The sequence below is a fragment of the Anser brachyrhynchus genome (genome assembly GCF_964034855.1).
Source record: "Anser brachyrhynchus genome assembly, chromosome: 1".
NCBI lineage: Eukaryota > Metazoa > Chordata > Aves > Anseriformes > Anatidae > Anser > Anser brachyrhynchus.
The window spans coordinates 146051051-146078813 of NC_137694.1; the positions used below are offsets into that span (position 1 = coordinate 146051051).

The 27763-nt window shown below is 41.5% G+C and overlaps 1 protein-coding gene across 10 annotated transcripts in view; it reads right to left on the reverse strand.

Annotated features, from left to right (window-relative positions):
* ST6GAL2 (ST6 beta-galactoside alpha-2,6-sialyltransferase 2) overlaps window positions 1–27763 on the reverse strand; it is a 179007-nt gene that overhangs the window by 19623 nt on the left and 131621 nt on the right. For 6 of the 10 annotated variants that reach the window (XM_080572002.1, XM_080571999.1, XM_080571998.1 and 3 more), the window contains one exon: window positions 3910–4912. In XM_080572002.1, the coding sequence (XP_080428128.1) occupies window positions 3910–4855 (946 nt within the window). In that variant the 5' untranslated portion in view covers window positions 4856–4912. Of the gene's footprint in view, window positions 1–3909; window positions 4913–8065; window positions 11804–11841; window positions 11975–20053; window positions 20177–27763 lie in introns of those variants that run through there. The other 4 variants (XM_080571996.1, XM_080572003.1, XM_080572001.1 and 1 more) reach the window with 3 other exon arrangements.

A 27763-nucleotide genomic window follows, 5' to 3' on the forward strand; every position in this document is an offset into this window, starting at 1 on the left:
AGTATGTTAATTGCAAGGGTATCTAACTACACATTCAAATCAATAATGACACTCAACTATAAGCCTGAGTTTCACAGTATTGTATAATATTTGAAGAATCTCAGGCCACCCCAAACCTATTAACCAAACTAACTTATTCTCAAGGCCAGTACAGGTCTTAAAGAGTCTGTCTAGGAAGTTAATCCACAAAACTGCTCACACCCAGAAACCTAAGGATCCCTCAGTAGCAAAGATCTAACAGAGCTGAACTGTCAAAGTTTCCCCACAAGCTGTTGACCTCAGAGTCATGCAGAACAGAAAACAGCTATAGGTCAAGTATGGGTCAAGCATAGATACTACATGCAGTCCTCTGCTGGATGAAAGATAATCATCCACCCAGTGCTTCCTTTTAGGGGGTATCAAAGCCCAAAAGTAGCGAGGGACAGGAAGAAATGATGCCTGTTGTCCAGAAACACACTATCCTTGTCAATATTCCCCTATACAGTTCACTTTTATCGCTTCTACAGATTGAAGCAGAAAACATGTTTCAGACCAAAATGGTCATGTAATCCCTTAATTGTTTATACATTTGTTTATCTCTAGTCACTTCAAATGTGGTTGGGTGTAGCTCAAAAATGGAGTAGGCAGAGGTTTCCAAAGGTAACTAATATGCTTCTATGGAGTTCAGGCCTGATCCTATCCAACTCCCATCTTCTGTCCTTTCACACCTTTACTCCACACTTCTTGTATTCCAGACAAGAAAATACTGTGTGACATGATGACAGCAGTTCAATCTCTGACATACTTGCTTGCCTGAACATGTGTCTGAAATGAGAAATTTTGCCAAACGTCCACCAAGCCCAACTTCTCACGGGCTGATAAGGAGTGGAGGCTTCTTCCATGTCCCTGCGCAGGAGCCACATATCTATCCCCAACACCTAACCTTCATCTGCCTAAGCAAAAGCATCTTGATTGTATAGAAGCTAGAGGACATGAAGTCAATAGAAAGTGCAGGTACTCTACGCTTCTGGAGAAGGAAAAGAAAAACAGAGGTCCTTTACATCTGGAATTTGCTTATGAGTTTAAAATATAAGTTTGGACAACTATTTGAAAATCTTTTAAGTGTGAGTTGGGAATTGGATTGGGAATTGCATGGTTCACAACTTAGTTGAGAGACAGCGCACTGCATTTCCAAGATTTTTCACTCTAAAAAAAAAAAAGCTATTTTTATTAAAAAAATAGGATGCAGCCACACAGTAACAATAATTGCTTTTAAGTTAACTAACTTTAATCTTAGTATCTTAGTGTTTGGAGATAAGCATTCCAAAGTTACAGAGAGTTTGAGGTTTGGTCACAGATCCCTGTTACTTCCTGATGATAACAAAACAACTAGGTCTCCCATTAAATGGCATAACCATGATGAGAGTATTTGCTGTATTGGCACAGACTTCCATACTTACTTTTATTAAAAAACAAGTGTGGGGCAGTGGCACCCACAATTGCACCAACAGTACTCATTAAAATTTCTGCCTGCATTTCTAAAAGGAATACAGAAGAGGGCGCTAAAAGCATATGAAGAGAAAGGCCCTGTGCTGCTCCTTTCTCAAGCCTTTTTTTCTTTCAGGAGGATAAATAGTAAAAGCCTTTGCCTACAGCAACTTCATCAAGTAAGGCTGTACATCACATGGCCCAAACCCCAGAACTCATGCATAGGGTGTTTTTCCCCACTCTGTAATGACACAGACTTTGTGGTGCCTTTGTGGACACTGAATAGCTTGGCAGGTTGGGCAAGCTGGCTCCAAAGAGCCAAGAGGAGCCATTCAAGGTGCCTCACAGCAGGCAGGCTGCTGGTGGTTTCAAACAACAGCTGTAATCCTGATGCCAGCTCTGTGAGGGGACTGTTTTCTCCTACAGCTATGCATGCACAGAATAAAAAAAATAAATAAAAGTGTATCTTACACAATCTGATCTTCCTCTTCCTGCTCAGATTCCTCTCACTTTTTCAGAGTACTAGAGGAGAGGTGGAAAGGCAAGGCCATAAGCTCAGCTGCACCACATAACACCTGGACTCCACATGGGAAGATAGCTCCTTCCCCATATGAATAACACTACAAATAGATGCTGGAGCTTCCATTTTCCATATAAAGATGACGACACTGGAATGACATCTGTAGTACGCTGGCACTTCCACAGAGTAGCAACGGCCACTAAGACCCATCTAGCTGCTGTCAGTCAGCTGGGCCCCTGCAATTCTGGTCCCAATTGTCTGCTCAGCCAAAAGTACCTGCCCACGGCCTGCACAACACTTAGATAAAGTCTTTTGTGAGTCTTGCTGCCCCACATGCTTTCCTGTAAAATAGGTAGGAGGAGATCTGAAACTTCAGCATAGGCCTTACAAAGTAGCATCTCTTCCCTTTAGGTGGCATCAGAGGAAAAATTCCAATTAAATCTAAAAGCTATTTTGAAGTGAATGGCATAAGCTTTCTGTGCCCTGGGTCCTTCTGAGGGAATGGATACACACAGGAGTGTAAGGGCACCAAATCCCATCCTGGGCTGTACCTGAGCATGCACGTGTCATGATGCACACAGCCATATGTAAGTAAGTCACAATGTGTGGGGTTCCCCCAATTGTTCTCTGGGTTCGCCAGTACAGCACTAATCCATACTTGTGTAAACCGTATTTAATAGGGAATAACAATAACAAAGAATTTGTTTCAATCAAGAATTACACACTGGAGAAGGGAGGAGCTGTTAAGCTATTTTACCCCAGAGATTTCTAAATCAGTGGGGCTTCCTGTGAAACTGAGGGTTACCCTGGTTTGACTTTTGCTGCAGGCCAGCAGGGCACCTGCGTTGTGTTGGAGACCTATTAGAGCAGATTGATAATTATAGAGGCTCTAATATATCCCAGAGATTTAAAGGAAATCCATCTGTGTTAAAGAGATGATAGAGTGTGATGAAGCAGGTATTGGGATGTGAAGTCCTGGAAGATGGGAGGATTAACAAAAGGTACATCAGAAGGTTTTTATAGGGAGCTGAAGGCGATAATTCTTTGCTCAGGAAGCAAGCTTGAAATGTACATTTCGTCCTTCTTACAATACTGCACATGTACTACAAAACGAACCACTGAGATGTTAACATAACTACTAACTCATTTTTGAGAAGAAAAAATAAAACTGACTTGGATTAGTTTTATGGCTCCACAATCCTCTTATGAACAGCTATCACAAAACTCTCAGCTTCGGGGAATTCTGTGTAACATTGACATCTCAGCACCATCTCACTGACTCAGTGCAGCTATGGAAAAACAATGGGAGGAGATACTCAAACTCATTTAAATTCACACTTGGAAAAGACATCAAGGGACTTAACCTTGGAGCATGAAGCTACTTACTCAAGGATCTATATTCTATATGCCTGTGAACTCTAAACATGCAGAAGATTAAGATGATGCTCTACTGCTTCTTGGCACGGAGACAAAGTTTAGCCTGGGACAGTTAACGCTACAAGCAGTTTCTCTACAAGTCACCCCAAAATATGGACAGGTACAACAGAACTTTTTGGAATAAAACCTGAATATGCCTCTAATCTGCTGAAGAAATAAACATACTTTGCATAAAAATGCCAAATATGGCAGATCCGTTGAAACAAGTGTCTTTTTTTATACTACAAGCTGTAATATGCTAAGAAGGCATCATTGTTTTCTTCAAATCAAATTATGACTTCAGGCCAGATTTTCCTTTCAGTTATATTGCTCTGAAAGGGAACAGCTTCACTGAAATCTGTAAATTCACACTCACATAACACTGGTGAGAGTGAATAACCAGACCCTTCAGAGACCTACACTTGAGAAGAATGAATCCTTTGAAAGACAAACAGGAATACGCACGTCTACATACATATGCACATGAATAGATACATTTCACCCACCTATTTCATCCCCTAGAGAGGAGTTCAGTATGGCACCAGCAGACATAACTACAGCACAACTCCCAAAGCCATGTGTATACAATTTGCCCAGTGGAATTTGGGGAACGTGCTTCTCCCATCCAAGAGTGGAGAAGGGAGCCTCCTTGCCATCTATTGTTCTCACATTCACCCTTTCTTTTAGCTCACAGAAAAGCTGGTCGCCTGTCAACTTAGAGTTTCGTTTCCCTTTGAACCGCACCCCATGCTTATTAGTGCTCAAATAATCTTTCATCGCCTTCTGCAGTCGAGGGTTTAGCATCTTGGAAGAGACATCCCCTTTCCAAAGCTTGTAAAGAAAGGATTTCGACATCGTGGAATACAGCCCATCCCAGTCATCAGATTCATCAAGCATCTTGCTTCTCCTGTGCTTTGCGCTCCTTCTCCTCATTCTTCTCTGATGGCCCCAGTTGTTCTGTAAAATATTTTCTTTTGGATTATCCTCATCGGCTGAGATGAATTTTGCTATCTCTTGAAGGTTGCTGTCAGACTGAGGCTGACCAGCAGCAAATAAATAATCATCATTCACTTGGTAGAAAGCACTTTTTGATTTTCTTCCTAATTGGGATGGAAAATACTCATCTTCACTTCTAAAGGCATCTTCCAAATCAGTCCATTTCTTAATACTTCCAGTCCCTGATTTAAATGTACCTAAAAGGTCTTCATTCAGAAGTACCTCATTCCCATCGATGGTTTCATAGAACGACGGATCGTGTATGGCTCCCATTATGACTCTCTGCTTCCCCTGAAGGGGCAGAAGCCTCTTAGTTTCAATGTAAGAAAAGGAACTGGGAACGGGCTCAGCAGTATTGCTATCTGTAAAATAGATGAAGATCACCAGAAAAAGCAGACCCCACGCAAAGATCCCAAACAGCATAAGTTGTTTCCATTGCTTCAAGTTTGGTTTCATGGCAGTGCCTTTACCAGCTCCTCTGTACCTTGAAGTATTGGTGAAGGAAAATGAAACCTGGAAAGAACATCAAATATTAATCAGGAATGGTTCTAAAAATAGATACAATTCAGAAATATCTTAAGAGGCTTTGATAGGAGCTGCAGAATTAATCTCTAAGCTGTAGCACGGCGCATTCAGAAGCAGAAACAAACTCTGGAGCCTGCAAACACTGTAGGAGTGACATGCTTTGGCTGTAACCACACAGTGACAGCTGCTAGCTACAAAAGAAGCTGGTGGCCAGTTTCTACAGTAACACTGGATCCTGCCTTCAGGGAGATCATGTGCCTGCCTGCTTCAGCTGTACAGAGCGTACAATTGCGAGAGCAAAAGCAAAACCCACGTCCGTCTGTATGCACAGTGGGGAGAATATTAGCTGCTTCTCTTTTGCCATGAAAAGTCCTTGCACGGTGAGACTGCGAGCAAGACAGCCAGTGCTCGAAGGCACCAAGCAGGGAGCACAAACTCATCTGGACAGTCCTCCTCTGCCCAAATCCCTGATGAGACAGTGCCCTATGGATATCAACAAGCGGCAATAGGGGAGAGCATCGCTCTGGCAGGTCAGGGGGAGTCTTTTGTTTTCCTTAACTGGTATGAACTGGAACAGCCTCAGCAGCCAAATCATTTGCTGGGGAGCACAGCCCAGGATCAGACCTGAATAAGAGGTCTGTTCAGATGCTCTGCTTGGGTGCTGCACATGCCCTGAGGTGACACAAAGGAGTTCTGCACATTAAGGCACGAGGAGTTTGTGTTTTCCAAAAAGGGTGACAACTGGCACAGCCAACTAAATACATTCCTTTAGGATAACGATGGATATTTACATAAGGAGGGAATGGGGGAGGAATGTTAGTCCTAGACTTGAAATCTGTGCTCTACTAATACCTGGGAATTTTGGACAGCTTGTGTATTAATGGAGGGAAGCACTGTCCAAAACAAAATGAAGCCTGACTGAAGGGGCTTTTTTCCAATTAAAATACACTAACACATTGCTGGGCCATCACGCACACCATGCCCTTACAAAAACTCATTTGTGTCATTAGTTGGTGTGGACTTTGGTAGAGAAGTCAGCTGAAGAAAGTACAGCCCTCCCTTAGCATAAGCCTTATCATTCACCTCACACCATACTAATCTTCAGCCTAAGTCAACACTGCAGTGTAACTAACTCCAGGTACTATTTAGTGACAGATCACTTACTTGATCTGGATTAAAAATAAGCCCCTTCTTCTGAAGATCTGTTCCTAACCACATTTGCTTCAATGATCACTTAACGGTGCCACTTTAAAGCCCTTTGTGCCAGCCAGCTGTGGTCAGAAAAGAGGAAAAGGAGCAGAGGCAGGTTGTGATTTCACGAGCAGCCTGCGCCGCAGGAGCCTGCATCCCACCAAACCGCATCCGAACACCACACACAGCTTACACGCCTCTGATGACACACTGGCTAGTTACACCTGGTGGTCAGGAGGGACCAAAAACATAGTCACCAGACACTATTATTTGAGTACGTCAAAGGTGAGTGCCAAGCTCAGAACAAACCTGCAGCTGAGGCTATGTTTTAGCATCAAAAAGAAATTGGCAGTCCTGCTGGTGCAAGGCACTCTCTGCTGTGCTCCTTATCTCTGCCCCTGCCCTGTGCCTCTACCCGATCGTGTAACACTGCTGTCTACTGAGCTGGCGTATTACAAACCGGACCGTTTGTCCTGACACTCTGATACCACAACGGTAGGGATGTGGGGGAATGTGTGTTAAAGGTTGATATTTTTTTAATTTTTCGTTTTTAAACTGGGTCAGTCCCTTTATCCATTTCAGCCTGGTGACAAACACAGTTCCAGCACAGATGAAAAGATCACCTACCACAAGGCAGAGGTGAAGAACAAACCACAGATGCTATGAGCAAGGATACTTCAGACAAGCGTTTCTGCTGACCCCCCTTGAATGTGAGGCCACAGCATCACATTTCTAAACATGAGCTATTTTAATATTCTAAGCAAAGCCTAGAACAATAAATAAATAAATAAATAAATAAATAAAGCTAACTTTAGGACTGAAGGCATTGTCCAGATAGAGTGAAGATTCAGTGTCACAACTGCGTGACCAACTTCATTTCTAATGCATCAAAAAAATAAAATTCATGAGTACAATAACCCTGTGCTCCTCACACGTTTGGCTTGGCTTACACAAACCACAAGGAAAGAAAAAGCTATTACTCCAAGTGACCCATTTCCCAGTTGCATTCTGCTGCTGCAAGATTGTTCCCTGCAGTACCCCTACGCTTCACCCCCCACTGCCAATTTTAAATCACTACAGGCTATGTCCTGTGGGAGTCTACTTTCAGTATATGACTGCTGTGCAACTTAGGTCTGCCCTTAAGTTATTGCAACCTGCCCACTCATCAGCGTTCAGATGTTTTGCATTTTTAAAAAGCAGCATTCTTCACCTGTCTGAACTGCTTTCATCCCTTTGTATCATTTTCCCTGCTGTGTTTCCCCAGCACTTTTCAGCACGTGGCTTCCAAACCACTGTGTAAGTTAGTCTTTGCTCAGTCAGATGTTTCTCCTGCTGAATATACATTTCTTATAGCATCAGCAAAGGAAGCATCTTGCAGAATCTTTTTAAACAGACAAGCTTGCAGGAAGTAGAAGCTATAAAGGAAGAAGTCACTAGTATTTTCCACCAACTCAGGCAATAAGTCTAACCATAATTTAAACATAACCCATATAGAAATCTCATGTTTTTCTCCAGTTTTCTGGGTTTTGTTTTTATCTTATCACTAGAAATTTACAAGAAACAGAAAGGGTTTAGTCTTAATTCAGGTATAAAAATATAAAAGTTTCTAATTGTCTGTGATAATGTGTGCTTGGTGCAGCAGACTGCCTCAGCATGAAGAATTAGTCTGGGCTCCTAAATTTGACATTCAGGTTACAATCTGAAAAAAGGAATGAGTTGCATTATTAATTATTTTTAAACCAAGGCAAATGATTTTTCCCCCGAACACTTAGAGAGTAATACAGAACATTTGTATCAGTTGGCATGCACATGTGAACAAGCACAGGATTACCTTTATCACGCAGCAAAAAATTATCTAAATAAAAGAAAATATCAGCATACACCAGTATATTTGCCAATGCTGCAAGTAAAAGGAGAGACACCAGCGAGAATAAATCAGAAAAACTTTACCCATTAACTACTGCAGGAGCTTATCTACAATCCCTTGTTGCAAGTGGGGCCTCAAAAAGGATACTCAAATCTCTTGAAGACCGGAGCTATGCAGGCAAATCTCTGTGCTGCTTTAATGTTTTTTTGCTCACAAGAAAAGCCTTGTCCTCCAGCAGTACAGCTGAGCTGGAAGCGAATTCAAGGTCATTACTGTATTAGTTGCAAGAGGACCCCTACAACCTCACAGGATCTTGACGGCTGTGAGTGGAAAGCTGCAGTAAGTCCAAAGAAATATCAGTTTATCTTATCTCCCTCCGCACAAAACACCAAGTCAGCTCCCCCCCAGCCTCTGCGGCTTCTCACACCTCGCCTGTCGCTGCCTTTGGCAATGTCTGGGAGGAGAGGGCAGCCCCTCCTCACCCTCACCCTCAGCCGGCAGCAGACCCCTCTGCTACTTCAGCAGGGGTCTCCCCCAGCACCACCTGGGGTGTGCGTTCATGAAGGCACTGCATCTCTCCTGCAAATAGAAATGCGTTAGTGTAGGAAACCAGAAATGACAATCGTAATGAGTGACACTGGCTGAATGAAGAAAAACAGGTGGTTTCACGAATGCAATTACCAAAGTCCACTGGATCTTTCAGGAATAAACCTCCATCTCTCTCATCTGTGCTCATACAGCTTTCAAGCTGTCAAAGCAAATCTATACAGAAATTTTAAAATTATTGTTCATGTTGTTTCTTGTCTCCAACTTCAACACCCCTGCCTCAGTAATCCTCCCTGCTTACAATGAAAATGCTGATGTCAAAGTTCATCCTAAAGAAGACTGGAGGTGCAAGCCTACACTGGGGGAAAAACCCCAAGACTTAACCCAACCCAGTTTCCCATTCAGCAGAAGCAATAAAGCACGTTAAAAAGCATCTCTTGCCCCAGTAGCTAAAGACTTCATTACATATCTCCTTTCTGCTGGGCTCTTTCAATCATCAGCTGGTTTAAGCCTCAGCTGCAATATGGTTAGAGATGTGTCAGGCTGCTTGCATAGAAGCCATGGAAAGCATGAGGCAAGGCACAAATCAGCACAGTGGGTAGAGAGGAAACAGAGTTCTGTATTTGCTTAATATAAGTACTAACAGCAGCTATGGAAAATAAAGGCAAACCCCAAGGGTATCTTCGAAGTATCCCAGGAAATAAAGCTAACTCCCCACTGGAAACTAAAGGCCGATTTTCCAAAAGCAACACCCACTTATGGGAAATTTCATTTCACCACACTAAGATGCAAGATACCAACGCGATCCCCCCTCCCTGTGTACAGCCTATTGTTTGGCAACAAGGAGCACTTCTAATTTTTCTGAAGTAGGCCTCCTGACTATTTCTTAAATGAGAAGAGATGGATGAGGGAGATTTTTTTTATTATTATTATTCCTTTGAAACATTCCTCCCTTTCAACACTGTCTATTGTTAAATTAATTTGTATAGACCCCAACGGCTCAGAGGTCAGAAGGGTTCAAGTTGATGTTCTAAGCTGTGCACTGTTATGTTAAACAGGGTTTTTCTTGGCTGCAGCTTTGCAGTGAGAAGGTCACCCCGGGGTTATTTGGGGTAGCAAATGTTAGCTGTGGGCAACCATTCCCAGAGAGCTGAGAATCAGACTGGGGTTTATTTGATGGAAAGCTTAGGCAGCCCGCACAGATAGCAAATGCCCCTTTAGTCTGCCTCATCTCTTAGTCAGCTAATTCCAGGGTATTAAGAAACCTCTGGCATAGGGCAAGACAGCTGGAGGCTGTATTTCCAGGGTGGGGAAGCACACTCATCCCCTCATGTGGGAAGTGCCAAATTGGTTTTTAGCATTATCACATCATTTCTGTGGTGCAAGCTGTACAGTAGGCAGCAACAGACAGGCAAGCCTGTGGGGAGTGGTGACTGCCAAAAGATGTATATTAGTCACTTGATGGCCTGGGCACTTGTCTTATTGGCTGTGATGAGGCCTCCTAATTAATGAATCTCTTTTGGACAACTTCCTTGTTAGTCCCAATAAATCTGGCTACTTCCTTCAACATTATTTTCAGAGGAGTCAGGCTGCATTCTGTGTTACTTGTTTCAGAAGATGTTTTCTTAACTTGCTGCAAAGAAGAAACATCCAACTGATTCAAACATCCAAAGTAGGATATTTCTCTTCTCAGTATTGCTCAGTGTCTTTTTAATCTATATCTACTTACCTTCTACTTAGGGAAGGTTTCTTGGGAGTTACACAAATGATGGCATTGCTAACCTGAATCATTTTTTTAATGCAAGGCAAGCACCCCAAGTCAGGGCATTTGGAAAGCAGAATCTCAGGTTCTTGTTTGCTCCTGAGGATGGATGCAGGCAGGCAGCGTGCCTGCTTTCAGGTTCTCTGATAAAAGCTAGGATTTCAAGTTGGGAGGTGGGGGGGACTTTTTTTTTTTTTTTTTTAAATAATGACCCATTTCTATTAGCCCAGGCTGTATGAAAATTCCTAAATATAGCGAGACTTGCAGTAAAACCCACACGAGCTGGCAACCCAGCAGCTGGAGGAATGCTCAGTGGGGCTTCTGCCAAGGAACATGTCCTAGATTATTTTGTAGGAGCATGGGGGCTTAGAAGCATAAATCTCCAGGTTTTAGTGGGAGGTCACAGCTATCTTCTCTGCCTCTGATATCCACTCTCCGCGCTCCATCATCAAGTTCAAGCTGCCTGGCACTGAAGCCAGCTATCACTTTCCTACAGTCCACAGCACCGCCTGCACAGCTCAGAGACCACATACAGGTTACGTGAGTGTGGGTTGACAGGAGGGAAGTAAAAATAACCATACTAGCTCTTAGCCTCACATGCAGACTTTGCCACTGCCAATGGAAATGATCATCACAGCATCAAAGGACATGGAAAACCTGGCTCCGCAGTGACTGACTGCACCTCTCAGGTCAGCCTCCACCTATCCAACTTGCAGCACCTTTTCTCACTCTCCAATACACACAGATTCAACGCTCCAGACAGAATTTCCTCCCACATTTCTGGTCAGGAAGGAAAACACCACCTTTTTGTCTTTTACAGACTGGTTATGAGCTGACCACAGTCTCGGTATTATAACTACGGGTTTTTAGAGAAATGCACTACATTTCACTGTGCATGACGTTTGGAACAATTTTGGTGTGAATCACTTCCAGGCTCCTCAAACAAAACTACGAAACTGCAGAAGTTGTAGTGAAAATAAGCAATCCTCATCACATATCTTTCATCAGCTTCATCTGCCTTTCAGGGATCCCCTCACATATCCCTTTACCATGTATGCTCAGCCTTACCTACTTCTGAGCCCTATTTTTGCTATTTGCTCTTGTCAGACCTTTGCAGCGCCCTGGCCCTGTTCACAGCAAGATGCAAAATCTCAAAGCTGCTTCAAGTCGCACCAAATGTCAGCAGTGCCTGGCTCTACCACAGAACATGGGTGCAGAAACCACCACTGTGGCCATGGTCCCTAGCACGTCCTCACACACAGCTAACAGAGAAGCTGCTAAGCTATCTTCACACCACTTGCAGAAGTACCAGCTGGCTGGTTGGGGCAGTTTTCAGTCACACTTTGGCTGCCACAGCATCGCCTCTTCACCCAAGCACCAGGCAAAAAGCAAACAACCAATCACACACACACAAACTCCTATATACATTAGTATAAAACTGCTGCAACTATCCAAAGATACTCTAAGTCCTCTTCAAAGTGAAATTCATGGATAACCATAGAGGCTTCTTGCTTTGTACAAAGACCATCCTAGCTGGCTACACTCTTATACCTGAGTAGTTCCTCAGCTCAGGCAAAACCTCATGGATCAGCCCATAAAGCAGACCATGTTTTTCCTTGGGCTACATTAACACATCTCTGCTCCCCCTCATAAACTGCAAGATGCTCCCAGAGCACCTGATCAGCACCAGGGTCCTGCGAAGCCAAATGCTGTACGTTTGCAGGAGGGTGCATGCTGAAAAGGCAGGCTGGCTGGAGATAAAGGCCAGGTGTAGAAACAAGGCAATCAGATTGATAGCAACCACTTGTTTGCTCATCTTCCATTCATTCATATGCACTTTACTAAGGCATTTATTTTTATTGCTGAGAAGAGGTCAACGAGAAGGAAGTGAGCACACAGAAGAAAGGGAGGAAGAAGAGGGGAGAGGCTCGGGCAGGCAGGAAGGAAGCCAGCCAGCCCAGCTGCAGAGCAGCACAGAGGGCAGGAAGGCAGGGGCACCTCAGCACTGAGGGGTGAGAACTGGAAGCAAAAACTTCCTCCCACCGCAACTATCAAACCCTCCGGGGAAGCAGCAGGTGAGCCCTGCTCCTGCTGAAGGCAGGCTCTGGCCCAGAACACCCTACTCTCTTTCTACCAAGCAACTCACGGGAAAGAAGCCAGCATGCTCCCACAACAGATGGGAGACCCAGGTGAGTAGAAGGACTTGATGGGTCTTCCCCGCCTTCCCTTCGGCTACTCTTACCCGGGAACACACTCTGCTTCGCACCATCTCAGTGCTTGGGCACCCACTGCGCTCCTCAGATGGAGCTTGGCCCTTGCTCCCTTTACCCCCACGCACCAGGGCACCCTTCAGACTGAGCTTTGTGATGGGTTAGTATCCAAAACAGCTGCACAAGTTTTCCCCTCTTCCACAGTCACTTCACACCCTTTACAGAGATGCTCCAAACTACAGATGCAGTTGGTGCCTGAAGACCCCGAGCAGAAGCAGGAGTTACTGCCTGGCTTCAGCATAGCCTGGCTTTTTGTGGGACTGATCCTCCCCTGCCCAAAGAATAAGGTTTTAATCCCTTTCCTCTTGCAAAACCGCAGTTCGGGAGCAGCCCATGCCTATATACTGATGTCATGTGTAACCAAACATGATGGCAGGAATTTCTTAAGGCCTGAAACACAACAGAGACACAGAGAAATGGATAGCCTACTCGGTGTCTAATAAAACGTAAGAAAAAAATCCAGCCAGCACATACAACTGTATTTGGTATTACTCCCCCCCCTATTTTTAAGGGACAGCTTCTGATACTGTACTTGCAAAAACATATAATTCAAAAAAGGAAGGAAGTGCTTTGAGGGTGTTTTATTTAAAGCTTGACAGGATAAACGAATCACAGTCTCATTAAATCACACATCTCAGACTGCACACAAGACTAAACCACGAGAAATAGGACGTTACAAATCCTCATGCAGTTCTACACTTCGAGTACAACAGCTCATTTTATTTCTGCTCTTGGCAAGGTTAAAATAAAAGGCTTCTTTTCTTTGCTCCATAAATGTTTTTAGATGCTATATTGCTTGAACTTAACACAGTAGTAATTGCACTGAAAAAGGCCAATCTGAATTGCTTCCTGAAAGAAGGAAACATTTATACTAACATGCATGTGAACAGAGAGCACAGTTACAAAAGGTCTATGTCAATAGTGTCACAAAACCTTGACCAAACTCAAACTCTAAGCAGAAATGGTTTGAGAACTTCAGTTTTCCACTTCTATGTAGTAATATTTCTGATATACTGAATATCCATATCTCAATATAGCAGTAAGTTTTACATCTATAGAGTATGTTTCTATTGTATGTTCCAATAACGCAAGTCCTATAGGCACTGTTTTGCTTCATTTTTTATTACTTTTTTTTATTAGACTCTAGTTTGTCTTTTTACATTTGTTCCAGAAAGCAAGCACCCCCTTGTTTTAAAACTCTAAAAAAAGAAAAATGGTAAATAATTTGTTCCAAATTTCTCAGTTCTATCTCAGTGCCAACTCCTATTTATGTTAGCAACATAATTGTAAGAGAGCATTTAGAAAACTACCATTGTTAACATTTCGTTTCTACATACATACACACGTACAAACAACATGTCCTCTACAGGCTTATTTTCATTCAAGCTTCTAGCCTAGAGCAAAGTTTCACCCTAGAAGAAGGTCTGCCAAACTGAAGTATGAAGTCAGTTGAGCCCTTGTTACATTACGAATACAATCCAAAATCAAAGTTTCCTGGACTGCAACACTTCCTCCGCTCCCCCCCCCCCCCCTTTTTCTTTCTTTCTAAATATATTTTAATACTTAACATGACTATGCTGATGATAAGCCAACCTACACTAGTCAGGATGTTTGGTTTGGCTTCGTAAAACAAAATAAAGTGGTATTTGTATTGAAGGGTGTTTTTTTTTTTTTCTCCTCCTCCTCTATTCTGGCACTGTTTTATGCATGGCTCAGGGCAATATTAGTTTAAACTACGGTAAGATCAACAGAAATCTTTTCTGTGGGAGATACAGCTGTTTGTAACCTGATCCTAACCACTGGAAATTGAATTCTACCTGACTGGAAACTTTGCAGAGAAATAGGATCTCGGAGGATACCATCAAGGAACCATGAGCCAACCAAAGAGTTGGCTGGTCTGCAAGACAGTTGCATTAGCTAGTTTTGCCATGAAAGTCGACATAACAGAATAGTATTCTAAACTCATCCTCACTGGATACAACTGTGGAATTACCATTTGATGCTAGTTTTTATTGTCATAAGAGACAATGCAATCTAAAACATTGCATTGTTAGATCTACAGGCTACTACAGATGAATCTGAGAAATATAAAAGGTAGAGAAATAGAATACTTATTTCCTACTGAGACAGTTGGCAGAGGTATTTGACATGCCTTTACGTCCACAGGGAAAAGTCTCCATATAAATATTGTCTTTAAAGTCTGAAGCTAAGCAGTATACATGTAAAATATTCCTTTCCTGCAACTCTTCAACAGGTGGAATTCACAAAATTTTCATAGAAATATTTGCTAGGATTTCAAATGCTTGCTACATTGCCTTTGGTTTTCAGCCAACAGGCAGTCCTTTGAAATACTGCTGATTTCATTAAAGAGACCTCCTTTTGAAATTGCCTTTAAGTGGCCAAGATATGCAAAAATGCTGCCTATCTTTTGCATACTCTGCTTAGAAGAACGTAATTCTCTCAGAGAAAAGAGGGAGGGAAGGAAAGGGAAGGGGTCACTGTCCCAGCAGGGAGGAGGGTGCCCCACAAAGAGAAGCAGCTCCCTCAAGCCATGGATGACATGCAACCTTCTTCCATCCTCTCAGGAAGATGCCAGGAGCATCTAAGTCTTTTTCCCTCTTCTTTCCATTATGGCATGTTGTCAGCTATGTACCCACAGGCTCCCTCCTGGCTGTTGCAAGGAATAGCTGGGGGAGTGCTAGTTCTTACCTTTCTTCAGGTTTGTGGCCTTCCCAGAAAACATAAGTTTTCCCTCTCCAGGGCACCATCTGCCACTTTGGAAGGTCATCAGCAACACTGACACCAACCATTTGCAGAATCAAGAAAAAAGTTGGTAAGGATGGAGACTAATTTCCTCGTGTTTTTGCCCCTTGCCTAGCATAGTAGAGCCCCAATCCACGTCTGCAGCTTTTAAGTGCTAAATGCACAGAGCAAGTAATAAAGTGAAGCCAGTTCACTGCCCTAAATCAATCAGGAAAAGGTTTTCTCTGCCAGCACAAAGAGAATGTTCTGAGAAAGAAATCTTTGTTTTAACATAGATGGACTCCTTAGCAACACCCAATCCTATCAAACCTATTTTGCTGATGGTTTTCAGTCCTGCCTCAGTTCTGCTCAGAGACAAAAATGAATAAACTAGGATTTAGCCTGAATTAAGAGCTCATGCTCAATATTTTTACCATTTTGATAATTATATTTGCATCTATATTTCAAGTCAATAATGTTGATGGTGATGTTTTATAGTTAAAAATAGTAGAGCAGGTATGGGTGTGCTGTCCGACACGACGGCAAGCAGAGCAAAATTTTCTCACTTTTTTTTTTAATTATTAGAGAAAAACACATTGAAGTTCATGCTAAATGTGAGTACAAAAACACAAAGGTTTACTGGCAGCAAGCATAAATGACATCAAGCAGTGATGAAACTCTTGCTCTGGTCATTATCTGTCTACAATCTACTTCAAATTTCTCAGATTTTTTCAGTAATCTGCACAAAAACATTCTCCTGTGTCTGATCTGCTGTGGTTTAGGAAATGAGGCAAAAGAGTAAGATTTGTGTGATTCTGTAGTTGGACATGACGTATTTCAGCAAAGTGCTGGTAATCCACACTCACTAGTAGGAAATCTGTTATTACTAGTAGATCTACCAACTACTACAACTACTTTGGTTAATTGATTAGAAAACTATACCAATTCAATAGAACACAATATAGGTACAGTATATTTCCTGAATTTGTATTAACTTGTACTTCATTTTAATTATCTTTGCCTTGTATAATTTCACAGTATTTCCAGTAACTACAGCGAATTGTATGAAACAAAAATCCATAAAACCTCAAATATGGAACCTGGTATCACCTCAGCTATACCATGTGGGATTGTGAGAGACATCAGGTTATGAGACTCTGTGTTCCCCACGAAGGCATGGTGCAGCCCTGTATGTTCACATAACCCTATCCCTACGCTGCTACAAAGCCACAGTATAATCCTGTAGCATCTTACAGTTCTGAAGTGAAATTTACATAGAGGACTATAAAGATTTAAAGACCAATTAAGAACTGTTTAGTAGACTAGTCTACTTACAAGCAACATTTATTCAAAAACAGCTTGTACCTCGCATTCTGCTTTCCCACTTTGAGAGCCCATTTGTGAGCAGTAACAGCAGTCCCACAAGTTGTTTTTTTTGTCTGCTACATACAAAAATGAGCACCATTGGACTTTTCTTAAACAAGCAGATAGACAGTATGCTGTATTCCAGAAGAAAAAAAAGTAATAATAATACTTAAAGTTAGTTGGCAAGAATGGAGTAACCGGAGCTTCAGACCTAATGTCCGTGGGCATAACTTTACTGACTGCTTTTGCACATAAATACTAACACCACAGGTTCATATTACAGATCAGTTAGCTGGATACAATCGCAGTTTAGTCTAAAGATGCTATAACTTTTACAGAACTTTTTTAACCACTTTTTGAGATTGCAAAATCTCTTCAAACTGCTCAGAAAGCAGTGAAAATTAACAGTGAACTAATTTATGATGAAATGGATTTATCATACTAACTACTGATAATTTTTTTAAGCTTTAATTGTTAGAATTTGATACAGTTCTTGATGAATCCTGTCGAATGTGCCTTCACAATTCTCAATGGATAGTATTTATCTGACTTATTTACTAATTACTTCCAAATTACAAGTGTCCCTCAGGTCTGAATCATTTCTGATGAAAGAACGAGCAGCCTTGAATGGTTTTATGCCATGAGGGAAAAGAAATTAAAGGAAAAGAATTTCTATGGATCTGATCAAACAAATGAAAATCTTGATCTCTTTGAAGTGTATTCTAACTTTATCACCACGTGCAGGTAATGATTTGTGTCCGTTAAACCTTCCATGCCATCATTATGCCAAGGCCTCTGTTAATTTTTTTTCCATAAACAGAGATAACCATTAAAAGCTAGGGCAAAAGCAATATTCCAGACTGCAGACACTGTAAATGTCACCGTCTCCATACAGAGTATGGACAAGCACATAAAGAATAATCACATATTTTCAAGCCATTTAAACAGAACATGCCCAAGGGCACGCTATGGAGGAGCCAGCGTTTCTGTCAGTAGGTACCATGCACAGTTTCCTCTCCAGCAGTCAGAGAACCCAAGCACATGTGAATTCTAATCCATCACTTCTCCGCCAAGCACACTGTTGTAAGAAACAGGCACACTAGTGTCTTTAGTTTAAAATCAATTTCACTTGGCTTGGACATCAGAGAATAAGGGAAAAATATACTTTTAGTACATGACATTTGCTTTCTAAAAGCACTGTCTTTCTTGGAAAATTTAACATTGTTAATATAATATACACTTTATGTACTCTATATAACTCTCTCTATAGCTACTATTTCTTCAGCATCTCAGCCACAACAGCTGACTAGTGACTCCAGATTACAGTTGTGTGTTTTTTTCCAGCATTACCATGTCACTATAACCACCTCTTGATTTCAGAAACCTCAGGAGGACCAGCATTCCTATTCTGAACTATCTCCAAGACCTACAAACCTGTCATCCTTGCTATAAGTCTTGACCCAATCTGCCTTTATCTTGATGACGCTTTTATTCAGCATGCCTGTTTCCAAGTCATTTGACATTTTCCAGAGTCCTTCTAACGCGTGGAACTTGAAATTTTCTTCTTTTGTAACCTCACTTCAGATGGCTGGAAACTATTCACCTCATTCTGGTTAGAAAGGTATTCCATTTCAAAGAACAAAAATGTAACTGTTTTCTTTAGCAGATCTGAATGAAAAATTCAATTTGAGTTTATAACCCAAAACCACAGTGGAGCTGATGTGGTATCACATATTACTTTCTGAGAAACTAATGGTCTGAGGTCACAAGCAATCCTCCTGTTGCTGTGCTGTTACTGACCACACTTCTCCTTTACAGCCGATTCCAAACAACATGGGGGAGGGATCACATACGAAGGGGTTCCTAAGGACCGAGGTTGACTAATCCAGTAGCATGGCAAGGAAGACTTCATAATCTATGACATATACTTACCGGCTGCATTCTGCACTTACACTATAGCTTTGAGTTATGAAACCCCAGTACAGTCCATCTAACAGCTATGATTTTATGATCGTCTCTGCATAGCTGTACCATTGTCCAGCTGTTAAGATTACTGCCTTATTTACTTAAAATGTTCAAAGTCAGTAAATAAGGAAATAAAATCAAGGAATGAATGGGGGTTTTATTTCAAATGTCATACCATTTAATTATTGTTTAGAAAATAAATATGCAAGTTCAGAAACAGGGTTAAAGCAGCACTAACAAACAGTACTGTAGAGAGAGGACTTGGCTTTACTGAGTTTCTCGAGCTGGATCAGATGTCTATCTTAGCCATGCTGAATTACTCAGTAGTCAAGGCTATGAATTACTATTGGCTGATTCCCTGATTAGCCATGGTACTGGTATGCCTGAGACCTTCCAAGCACAGTTGGGGCTCACTGCAGCAGTAGACAATGCTGTAACATTGCAGTGTTACAGGCTATGCAGTTTTCTGTCCCTTCTATCATCTTGTGCAGTAAGTTTATGAAACTCCTTGGAAACTTTCATCCGCAGGCACTGGATGAAACAGCACCAGTAGTAACTCAAAGCTTTGCAGTTCAGCAGTCTGAAGAGTGCAGACACACTATTGCTAGAAATGCCAAGAAGATAAAAATTCATTAGGGTGATCTCTTCCACTCTGGCCCTGCTTACTGAAGAAATCATTCAGGAAGTCTCTATGCAGAGCGCTACAGAGACGTGCAGTGATGCTTGAGCTAGCTCAGTAATCATAAGATACATACTCATACCTATACATCTTGCTTTCCATTTCCTTTTTGATAGCTATGGCTTTGGCCTTTTTGATAGCTATGGATTCACCACATGAAGAATCCTCAGGGCATTTTCAATTGCAAGTAGTTGATATTAAAAATAAATAAATAAATAAGAGTCTCTGTGTCACACATGACAAAAGCAAAATTCCGTGAGTACAGTGTGCATGCAGTAGCTATGCCCTTATTTATCATGACAACCTTGCAAGAGCAATGCATATCCCAGTGACTGCAAGGCTTAATTATTTTTATTCCGTGGTTCAGGAGTTTTCAGCAGGGTTTCTCTACTGCTTGCAGCTTTTGCAGAACGTAGCAGCATATCTGATCACTGGTTTAAGTAGCTGTGATCTCATTACACCCATCCTGCATTCTTCCCATTGGCTGTCTATATAGTGGCAGATTGATTTTTAGCTGGCTCTGTTGGCCTTTTTAGTACTCCTTATAATAAAATGCCTGAGCAAAGAGAAAATCTTCTGATAGGTATTTTACACAGGCACACCCTTTCAGGAATTAACCCATGATAATCTTGACAAACAACTCCCTCCAGTACACATGCTAACATCAGTACAGACGGCAAACAGCACAAAGACTGTGCCTTGCGCATACATGGAGCACCTCCTGGCCTCGTGAAATGCAGACCTTAGAGGAGAGATCCTGCCTGAAAGAGTCTTAACAAACAGTGATCCACGGCACTTTGTCTCTTCAGAAAGCAGCACCTCTGGACTTCCGCTGAGCTTCTCCTGGTGCTTTTAAACTTTAGCCCTGGAAAGAAAAATACAATCAAGCAATAACTTTAAACACTCGCAACTGCTGCTTCAGGGTGAAGGCTCATTCCAGCTTGACATCTGTTCCAGCCCTGCTCACTCTGACTATAAAGTGATTCAGTCAAATTAATTCAGTGTCTTTAACTACAGCATATTTGGAGGCTTTTCCTCATTGTCATCTGTTTGGCTTCATATAACAATAGTACGTATCTGCAATGGCTTGTTCTGGTCTTCACATCATCCAGGAACCAGCACTGAGAGTGGAAGAAAGGGATGGTACATAACCAGGTCTCATTCCCACATAGAAAGAAATTACAGCCAGGGCACCCCCAACTTAAGAAATAACAGGCACTTTAAGGCCCATGAACATTTTCTCTGTATTTTTAATGCCTATCTTAAATTTTGCAGTTTTAGCAGCTAAATGCCTCAGGCTACAGTTGTTTGGACATAAGGAAGAGTAGCTCAAGAACAAACATGGAAAAAATTGCTGCCAATCTTAGGCTATTGCCACCTTCATGGCTTTCCATGGCAGGAGCTGCTACCAAGGAAACTCTGAACTGAAGGACACGATGGCCATCAATGAGATTTTAAAAACAAAAAAGAAAAACTATTTTTTTAACTTATACTTTTTATACTCAAGAAAATAACTAGGCTGACAGAGAGACTCCCTTTTGCCAAGCAGAGAGGTAAAAAGCTATATTAAACAGTGAGCTCTCAAACCAGACACTCCAAAAATCTCTCTCCACTTATAGCAAGGTGGAAGCAGGACTCAAACTGTGGCTCCTTCTCGTATGGATACACGGCTAATGTTTCTGTCTCACCACATTTGCCTGTGCACAGCCATACACCATTTGGCTCCAAGCTACACTGCCCTAAATTTATGCTTTAAAAAAGAAAATAATAAAAAAAAAAAAAAATCAATAGTAGAAATACAGTTGGCCCGAACAAGAAATAGCAGTGAACAATTAAGATGGAATGAATATCCACTATGCAGAAATATTTCTAACAGAGAGATTAGCTTTCTATAACAGGCTCCAGTTTTAACCTTCATAACTTCAACAAAGTAAAACCCAGTCACATGAAATTTCACAGTCACGATCTTGTGCCAAGGAAAGCTTCTCTGGAAAGTTTGAGGTAGATCAGCCAAGGCATCTTGGAGATATGAGAGTTCCAGAAAAGTGAGGTGTTCTACATTTCTTGGACTGTATCCTAATTTTTTTTGGCTCGTCATAACTTAAAAATGGTTGGCTTAGACATTCCAAATTTGCTTGGCTACTACTGGTGCCTTTGACTAGTTGCAGGCTATTTTATTACTAAATGTGGGTTTGTGCAAATTCTGAGCAGTGCAGTTGTTAACACCACATGTTGGCTTGTATATACTGTAGGCAAGCCAGTCTGGCCCACTTCAGCCTCCTTCATCACCTCATCAGCTATGCTCAGGAGGCAGTGCCGAAGCTCAAGACCCTTCCCTCAGGTCCAATGGGATGTAAGAACTTGGCTAGACTTTACAGTCTCCATGGGGGAGCTCTGTTTCTCCAGGCTGAAGAGAAATGGTCCAAGGGTGCTTCCAAGCTTTGCCAGTACCAAAGTACCTCTTGGAAAGCTAAGCACGCACCACGCACAGACGGTTTCCTCCCCAGACTTTGTATTGTCTGTTTACCATTCCTTCAACCCTCACTTAGCCTTATTTTCCCAAAGAACATCCCCATAACTCCCAAATCTCCCCTTCTCCATGGTTTACTGATTCAATCTATTTTTCAATTCCACAACAGTTGCAAACTTCTTGCAGGGGTCTGGGTGCTTCTGCAGCTTACTCCCTCTCTTTGCTCTTCTCCCTTGGTTTCCAAGAGCCTCTTGCAGACTGGGAGCCTCGTACACATAGACACAATATACCTCATTAAACTTCTGGGCAGGAAACCCAGGGGGAAGATCTCAGCCCCCAAGAAGCAAATTTCCCCTAAGCAAACTAAAAGCTTTGATGAACCCTGGAAAGATTCTGAGTAAGGAATTTGCTCCTGGTGGGAACTGCTCTGTTCACAATCTTGATTTTGACAACGGATACTATAGCAACCTCATGCATCTCTTGACACAGCCTTCGGCATGGTCAACTACTTTAAACAATTCTCCGTAATCTTTGACATTTCCTTTGACAATGACTATCACCTGCAGAGTCACCAGGAAAATAAGCAGTGCACAGCTGATCAGTGGTGGAAAACATTAGGACATTAAAAACACTTCTGAGTGAAGTATGTTTCTACACAGAAAGTGCCTCAGTTACAAAGAGGCCTATTCTTTTGGAGATGCACACATGCATGACTCCCATTCATAGGAGTTATGCGAGTGCATTGAAAGCAGAATAGACTTGAAAGTGTCTACATTTACCAAACATCGATCCCACACAGAAGTGCCTTTCAAGAATGACATTCTTTGACCTACTGCAACTTACTTTTGCTCTTCAGAAACAAAAGGCTTTGCAACCACCTACATTTAAAGAAGCTGTGAGATGAGCACACGCACACACAAAACCCATAAAATATAAATGACACAAATAGGAAGAACTGAAGTTTTATCCACACTTCTCATCCAGTTGTGTATTTATCAGAGCTCCTATATCTATCTGTTCCATCATCTTTTAAATGGGGATAATCAAGACCAGCCTGGATGAGACTTTGAGCAACCTCATCTAATGGAAACTGTCCCTGCCTATGGCAGGGGGGTTGAAACTAGATGATCTTTGGTCCCTTCCAACCATTCTATGATTCTCTGATTCTGCCTCAAAGGTTTGCTCTTCTCAGGAAAGACCATGCAAAGCTCAGTCAAGTTTATACACAGCCCTGCAGTGGATCAGCACAAGCATATGGAGCTCCAAAGAAAGCTGCAGGAGGAGGACTTCCCCAGTCTCCCACAGAGCTCCTGCCAGGAGCAACCCCTCCTGCCCTTTGGAAAGGTATTCTACCTCACCAGCTCCAGGGGCCGCTGCATGAGCTAATGAAAAGAGCATGAGGAGGATCTGCAGGCACTTTCCTCCCCACATCAATCCACAGAGGACCAGTCACAGTCTGACCCTAACTTAACACTTGGGCTGTAAACTTACTTAACACTTGTATAAGAATTTATTTTTTCAAACATACTGATGGCAGCATATGGCCCATCGACAGGTTTATTATTATAAGACACTTTTTCCACCAGGTTATAGTCTTTTTTATAAACATATGTTTCAGCACATAATAAAATCCTTAAGAACTGTTTCTGAAACATAATCACTACGCAGGCACAGAAACTACTTTTCAAGGTTTGTCAAGATAATGAAAGAAACAATCTTTTAAGGGACTTCCAGTTTTCTAAATATCTTTTCCTAAATGTCTTTTAAATCTAAGGCTATTGAGAGTTATGTATGTTCAAAAAGGAAAGAAAAAAAAGGAAAAAAAATCACCACTTTGTCAAAGTAATCATTTTTATATTTAGTAAAACTTCTCCTTCCTTTAAGCAGACCTTTAAACTACGCTTTAAATCAGAACACATGTTTTATGGGTGAATGATAAGCTTCTGGAAAAAGGTGGCATATTATAAAGCAAATGTCAACATCACACAGCTACCGTCATGCAAACTCAGCAGTGTAAAACCACTCTTCATATTCTGTGCCCTTCAGCAGCGCTAGTACAAGGTCTGTGTGTGGAGCCAACGTAGTCAGAGCATGGCCTTGCATCTCCATACACTGTGTTATATTGAGTTAAATGTTTAAAAGCATGTCACTATTTGATTTCCCCATAAACCACATCTGTGTTCTTAAGAAATAATGCTTGTTTATGCAGATATAATGTAATTTCTCTGCTAGTACTAAAGATTTTAGGAAGACCCTATGCTGTACAGTGCTTTCTTCAATAACAACAGTACACATTTTTTTTTTCCAATAAATTCCTGCATTCCTCTTATTCTTAATGCTTCTTCTGCAATGCCTTGTGACATACTTAGCCCAAGCAGGCTTTGTTTTAAAACCAACTTCTTCAATATATCAAAATATGACCTAACGCATGTATGCTTCCCAAGAGATTTGCTTCCTACCATCCAAGTTTATTATCTCCTGTTGATAAGAGCCTGCAGCTGGAATACAAACAAGAAATTGCATGCGTCTAGATCCAAAGCCTACCTAAATTCAGTGCGAGACCTCTAACTGAATTTAGGGGACCAGAGATCGGGCCTCGAGTTTGCTGAAGACACTAGAGACCTTCTAGACTATATGGTAGAAGATATCAAATGATTCTTAAGTGCTTGGAAATATTTTGCAACCCATGTCAACATTTCATTGGTATTTATTCTATATGGGGGAATACTGAGCACTTGTTTTGTTTGTTTTTTTCCCTCCCACAATGATACTCACCATAAAACATAGGTGTTTAAAGACACTGGAAAAAATAATCAGTCACTAGCACAGCTGAAGTTTAAACAAAGAAAAAAAAACACAATTTTATCATAGGCATACTGTTATAATTGGCATGCATGAGCATACATTCAAAGGAAACTCATTTGTTAAAATTAATCACCAACTTCTCAGGCAATTTGTCAGTAACTACGATCAAGTCTGGACATGATTAGCTTCACTGGGAGATACAGTGTGCCCTCTAAAATGCTTCCACAGGCTGACACCCAAAACCAGTGACGGCTTTGAAGAGTCTGCAAGCAACTTCAGCTGAGCCAGGACCTGATCAACTCAGCTGTGCACTCTACTTCTTCCTGCTTTTACGGATTAAGCCTTTATAGGAGAGACAGGCTAACAGTGCCAGCAATAAAACGCACTCTCTCCACAAGCAGACGGAGCACGATTAGCAATCACACTTCCCTGTGCTGGAAGTGTTTGGAAACACTTAACTGGCAGGATGGTTTTTAGGCTAAGACGAGGCATGATGTGCTTGTTAGCCACTCTAACGAGTCCTTCGACAAGGGGGCAGGCTCTGCTCAGCTAATTGCGACGGCTGCTTCAGTGCTGCGGAAACCTGTCTATTAGAAACCACATTTCACAGGTGACTGAACAGCCATCAGATGTTTGCAGCTTTCATTTGTTACTGACCCACGTTCACTGCCTCAGCCTCAGGGTGGAAGGCACGATCTCCCCTTACCAGCTCGGAGCTGAACAAGTCCTCTCTGCATACTGAATTATAAAATGTCAACAACATTTTCCAGATTTGCAAGGCATTGCATTGAAACAGTGTTTTGGACTAGCATCTTACCGAGGAACCAGTCTGATGATTTCTATGAAGATGACTTTGTGGATGCATTTTACTCATAAAAGGTCAAATTCTGCACTTCTTGGCTATGCAAATACCTGAAGAATGCAGGCATTTTGTACCATTATCATAGAATACATCATTGAGTATCTATAGATTAAAGGTGTTTACTTTGGTTCCTGTCCTTCAGAGAACACATCACTGGTGGGGAAGAGACTTGGTATTTCGTAGGAAAAGGATCAGAGCCTTTGTTGAGGAACAGATATGACAGTGACCAGACCAATAGTTATCCTTCCAGCAATGGGCTGAAAGGCAGCTTCACTACCAAAATTTATTAGAGAACTTAGCATAGCAGAGTTACTTTAAACCGAGGATCCTATAAAGATCCCATATCTAATTTTACACCCTTTGGACCCTCGGCTCCTTGAATAACACAATGGATTTGAAAAGCTGCAGAACAAACCACCACATGTCACAAAGTCCTCTACACCTGGTTGGTCACTTATCTTCCACCCAGACCGACACATAGCACAGGGAAAGAAGAAACTCTGCTTTTCCCAGTTAACAGCCATTTGGTTCACATGATTTTGCGTTCAGTCTCCAGAGAGCACTCACAGCCACTTCACAACTCTAGCTATAAAACGTCCTAATCTCCTATAGATTTATACTATTTAACACAACAAACAGTGGATTGCACAAAACCTGTGGTGAATCCTACCACTATGACAACTGCGGATCTATACAATGAATAACATTTACTTTTCTTTACATTTGGATCCCTCAAGCGCAACCTTCCAGAAAGCACAATGCAGTAACACAGACATCCAGCTATAAGGTCACATCTTCAACGAAATATAACAGCAATAAGGACCAACACGTCCCAGAGCCCAGCGCTGCTGCACTCCCTCAGCTCCCACTGAATTTTTGGCAGTCTTTGGCAACGTGGAAGATTTAGCCTCTCCAAAGCGACTGGCATCGAAAAGGGCTTTGAAGGCTTGTAGACAAACAGGCTCTGTCAAAGCATCTGTTAGGAGCAAGTTCCCAAGGTCAAGGACCCTCATCAAGAATACTGACAACAGCTCCCTGACATTTAACTCTTCCAGCATTTATCCCTCCAGAAACAGGCAATCTTTGTAAAATGTATACAACAAACATAATGATTTTGGCATGCATTGCCCTCAGGGCCAAGTATCGAAGCACTGTTTATAATCTACATACAATTTTCAGGCCAAATAAAAATAAAGCTGAATTTCTTCTCAACATTGTTTTTCTCCAGAATGTTACTGATCAAGAAAAAAACAGTTTTCAATGCTTGCACCACAGAAAAGACTGGATCTGAAATATAAAATGGTCATAAGACTTATACCTAGTATCAGTTTTGGTTTTTTCTCTATATTATTCTCAGATATAATATGGTAGTTTTATTCAGCTTTTCACATGGCCTTGGTACCCTAAATATGGCAGCATGAGTTCTACTGGAGGAAGACAGTATTTATTATGAAATTAATATATGCAATGAATCACGTGAATAAGAGTTTGCTGTATCCAAACCCTTTACTGTAAATTCTTCATGGAACAGATTTCGTTCTATGCTGCTACTTTTACATTCTTAAAATAATTTTCAAGATACAGAACACCACTGGAAGAAGTAATTTTAACTTCATTACTGCATTACTACCAACAAGATCACACAGCAACTAACTTCTTTTTGGTTACACAAATTGGAAACGTAGTGGCACAACTGCAAATGAGAACCTAAAAAGTGCAAAATTCAGGAAAAAGCCATGCATGCAGCTGCTCCAAAAATAACCATGGTCAGATAAAAGTCTGAAAGCAATTATTTTAACCGTATATATTGTACACAGACCACTGCACTAAGCTTCTATAATTAAACAAGACAAAAGGTCATATGGTGCCTAACAAACCATTTACTACATTAATTACATTCAAGTGTGGCAGTCTAATGCTTTGTAATAACTAACAACAAGGGAAATAATTTAAAGAAAAGTATCTGATGTTGTAAATTTTGTTTTCCATTCATCAGTACCAATGCTACTAGCAAGTCTTTCTAGTACACTTCAAAAGCACAAAAGGGATACTGCTTAGTGTCAGGAAGAGCTTTTTAAGGGTTGTAAACCTTTGCTCAGAGGAACCCAGCAGTCTTACTTGACAGAAATTATTTCTGCACTACAAAAGTAGAAGTAATGCCAGATTTTGCATTCCTTGAATCAAGTCCCCTATGCCTTTGTTCCAAAGTTACCAGGTCACAGGAGTGCCTTTTTTTTTTTTGTAGCAGCAACAGCATCTCAACAGACGTTCACAAATCTCAGATTTATTTCTGACTCTGTTCCCCAGATTTGCCT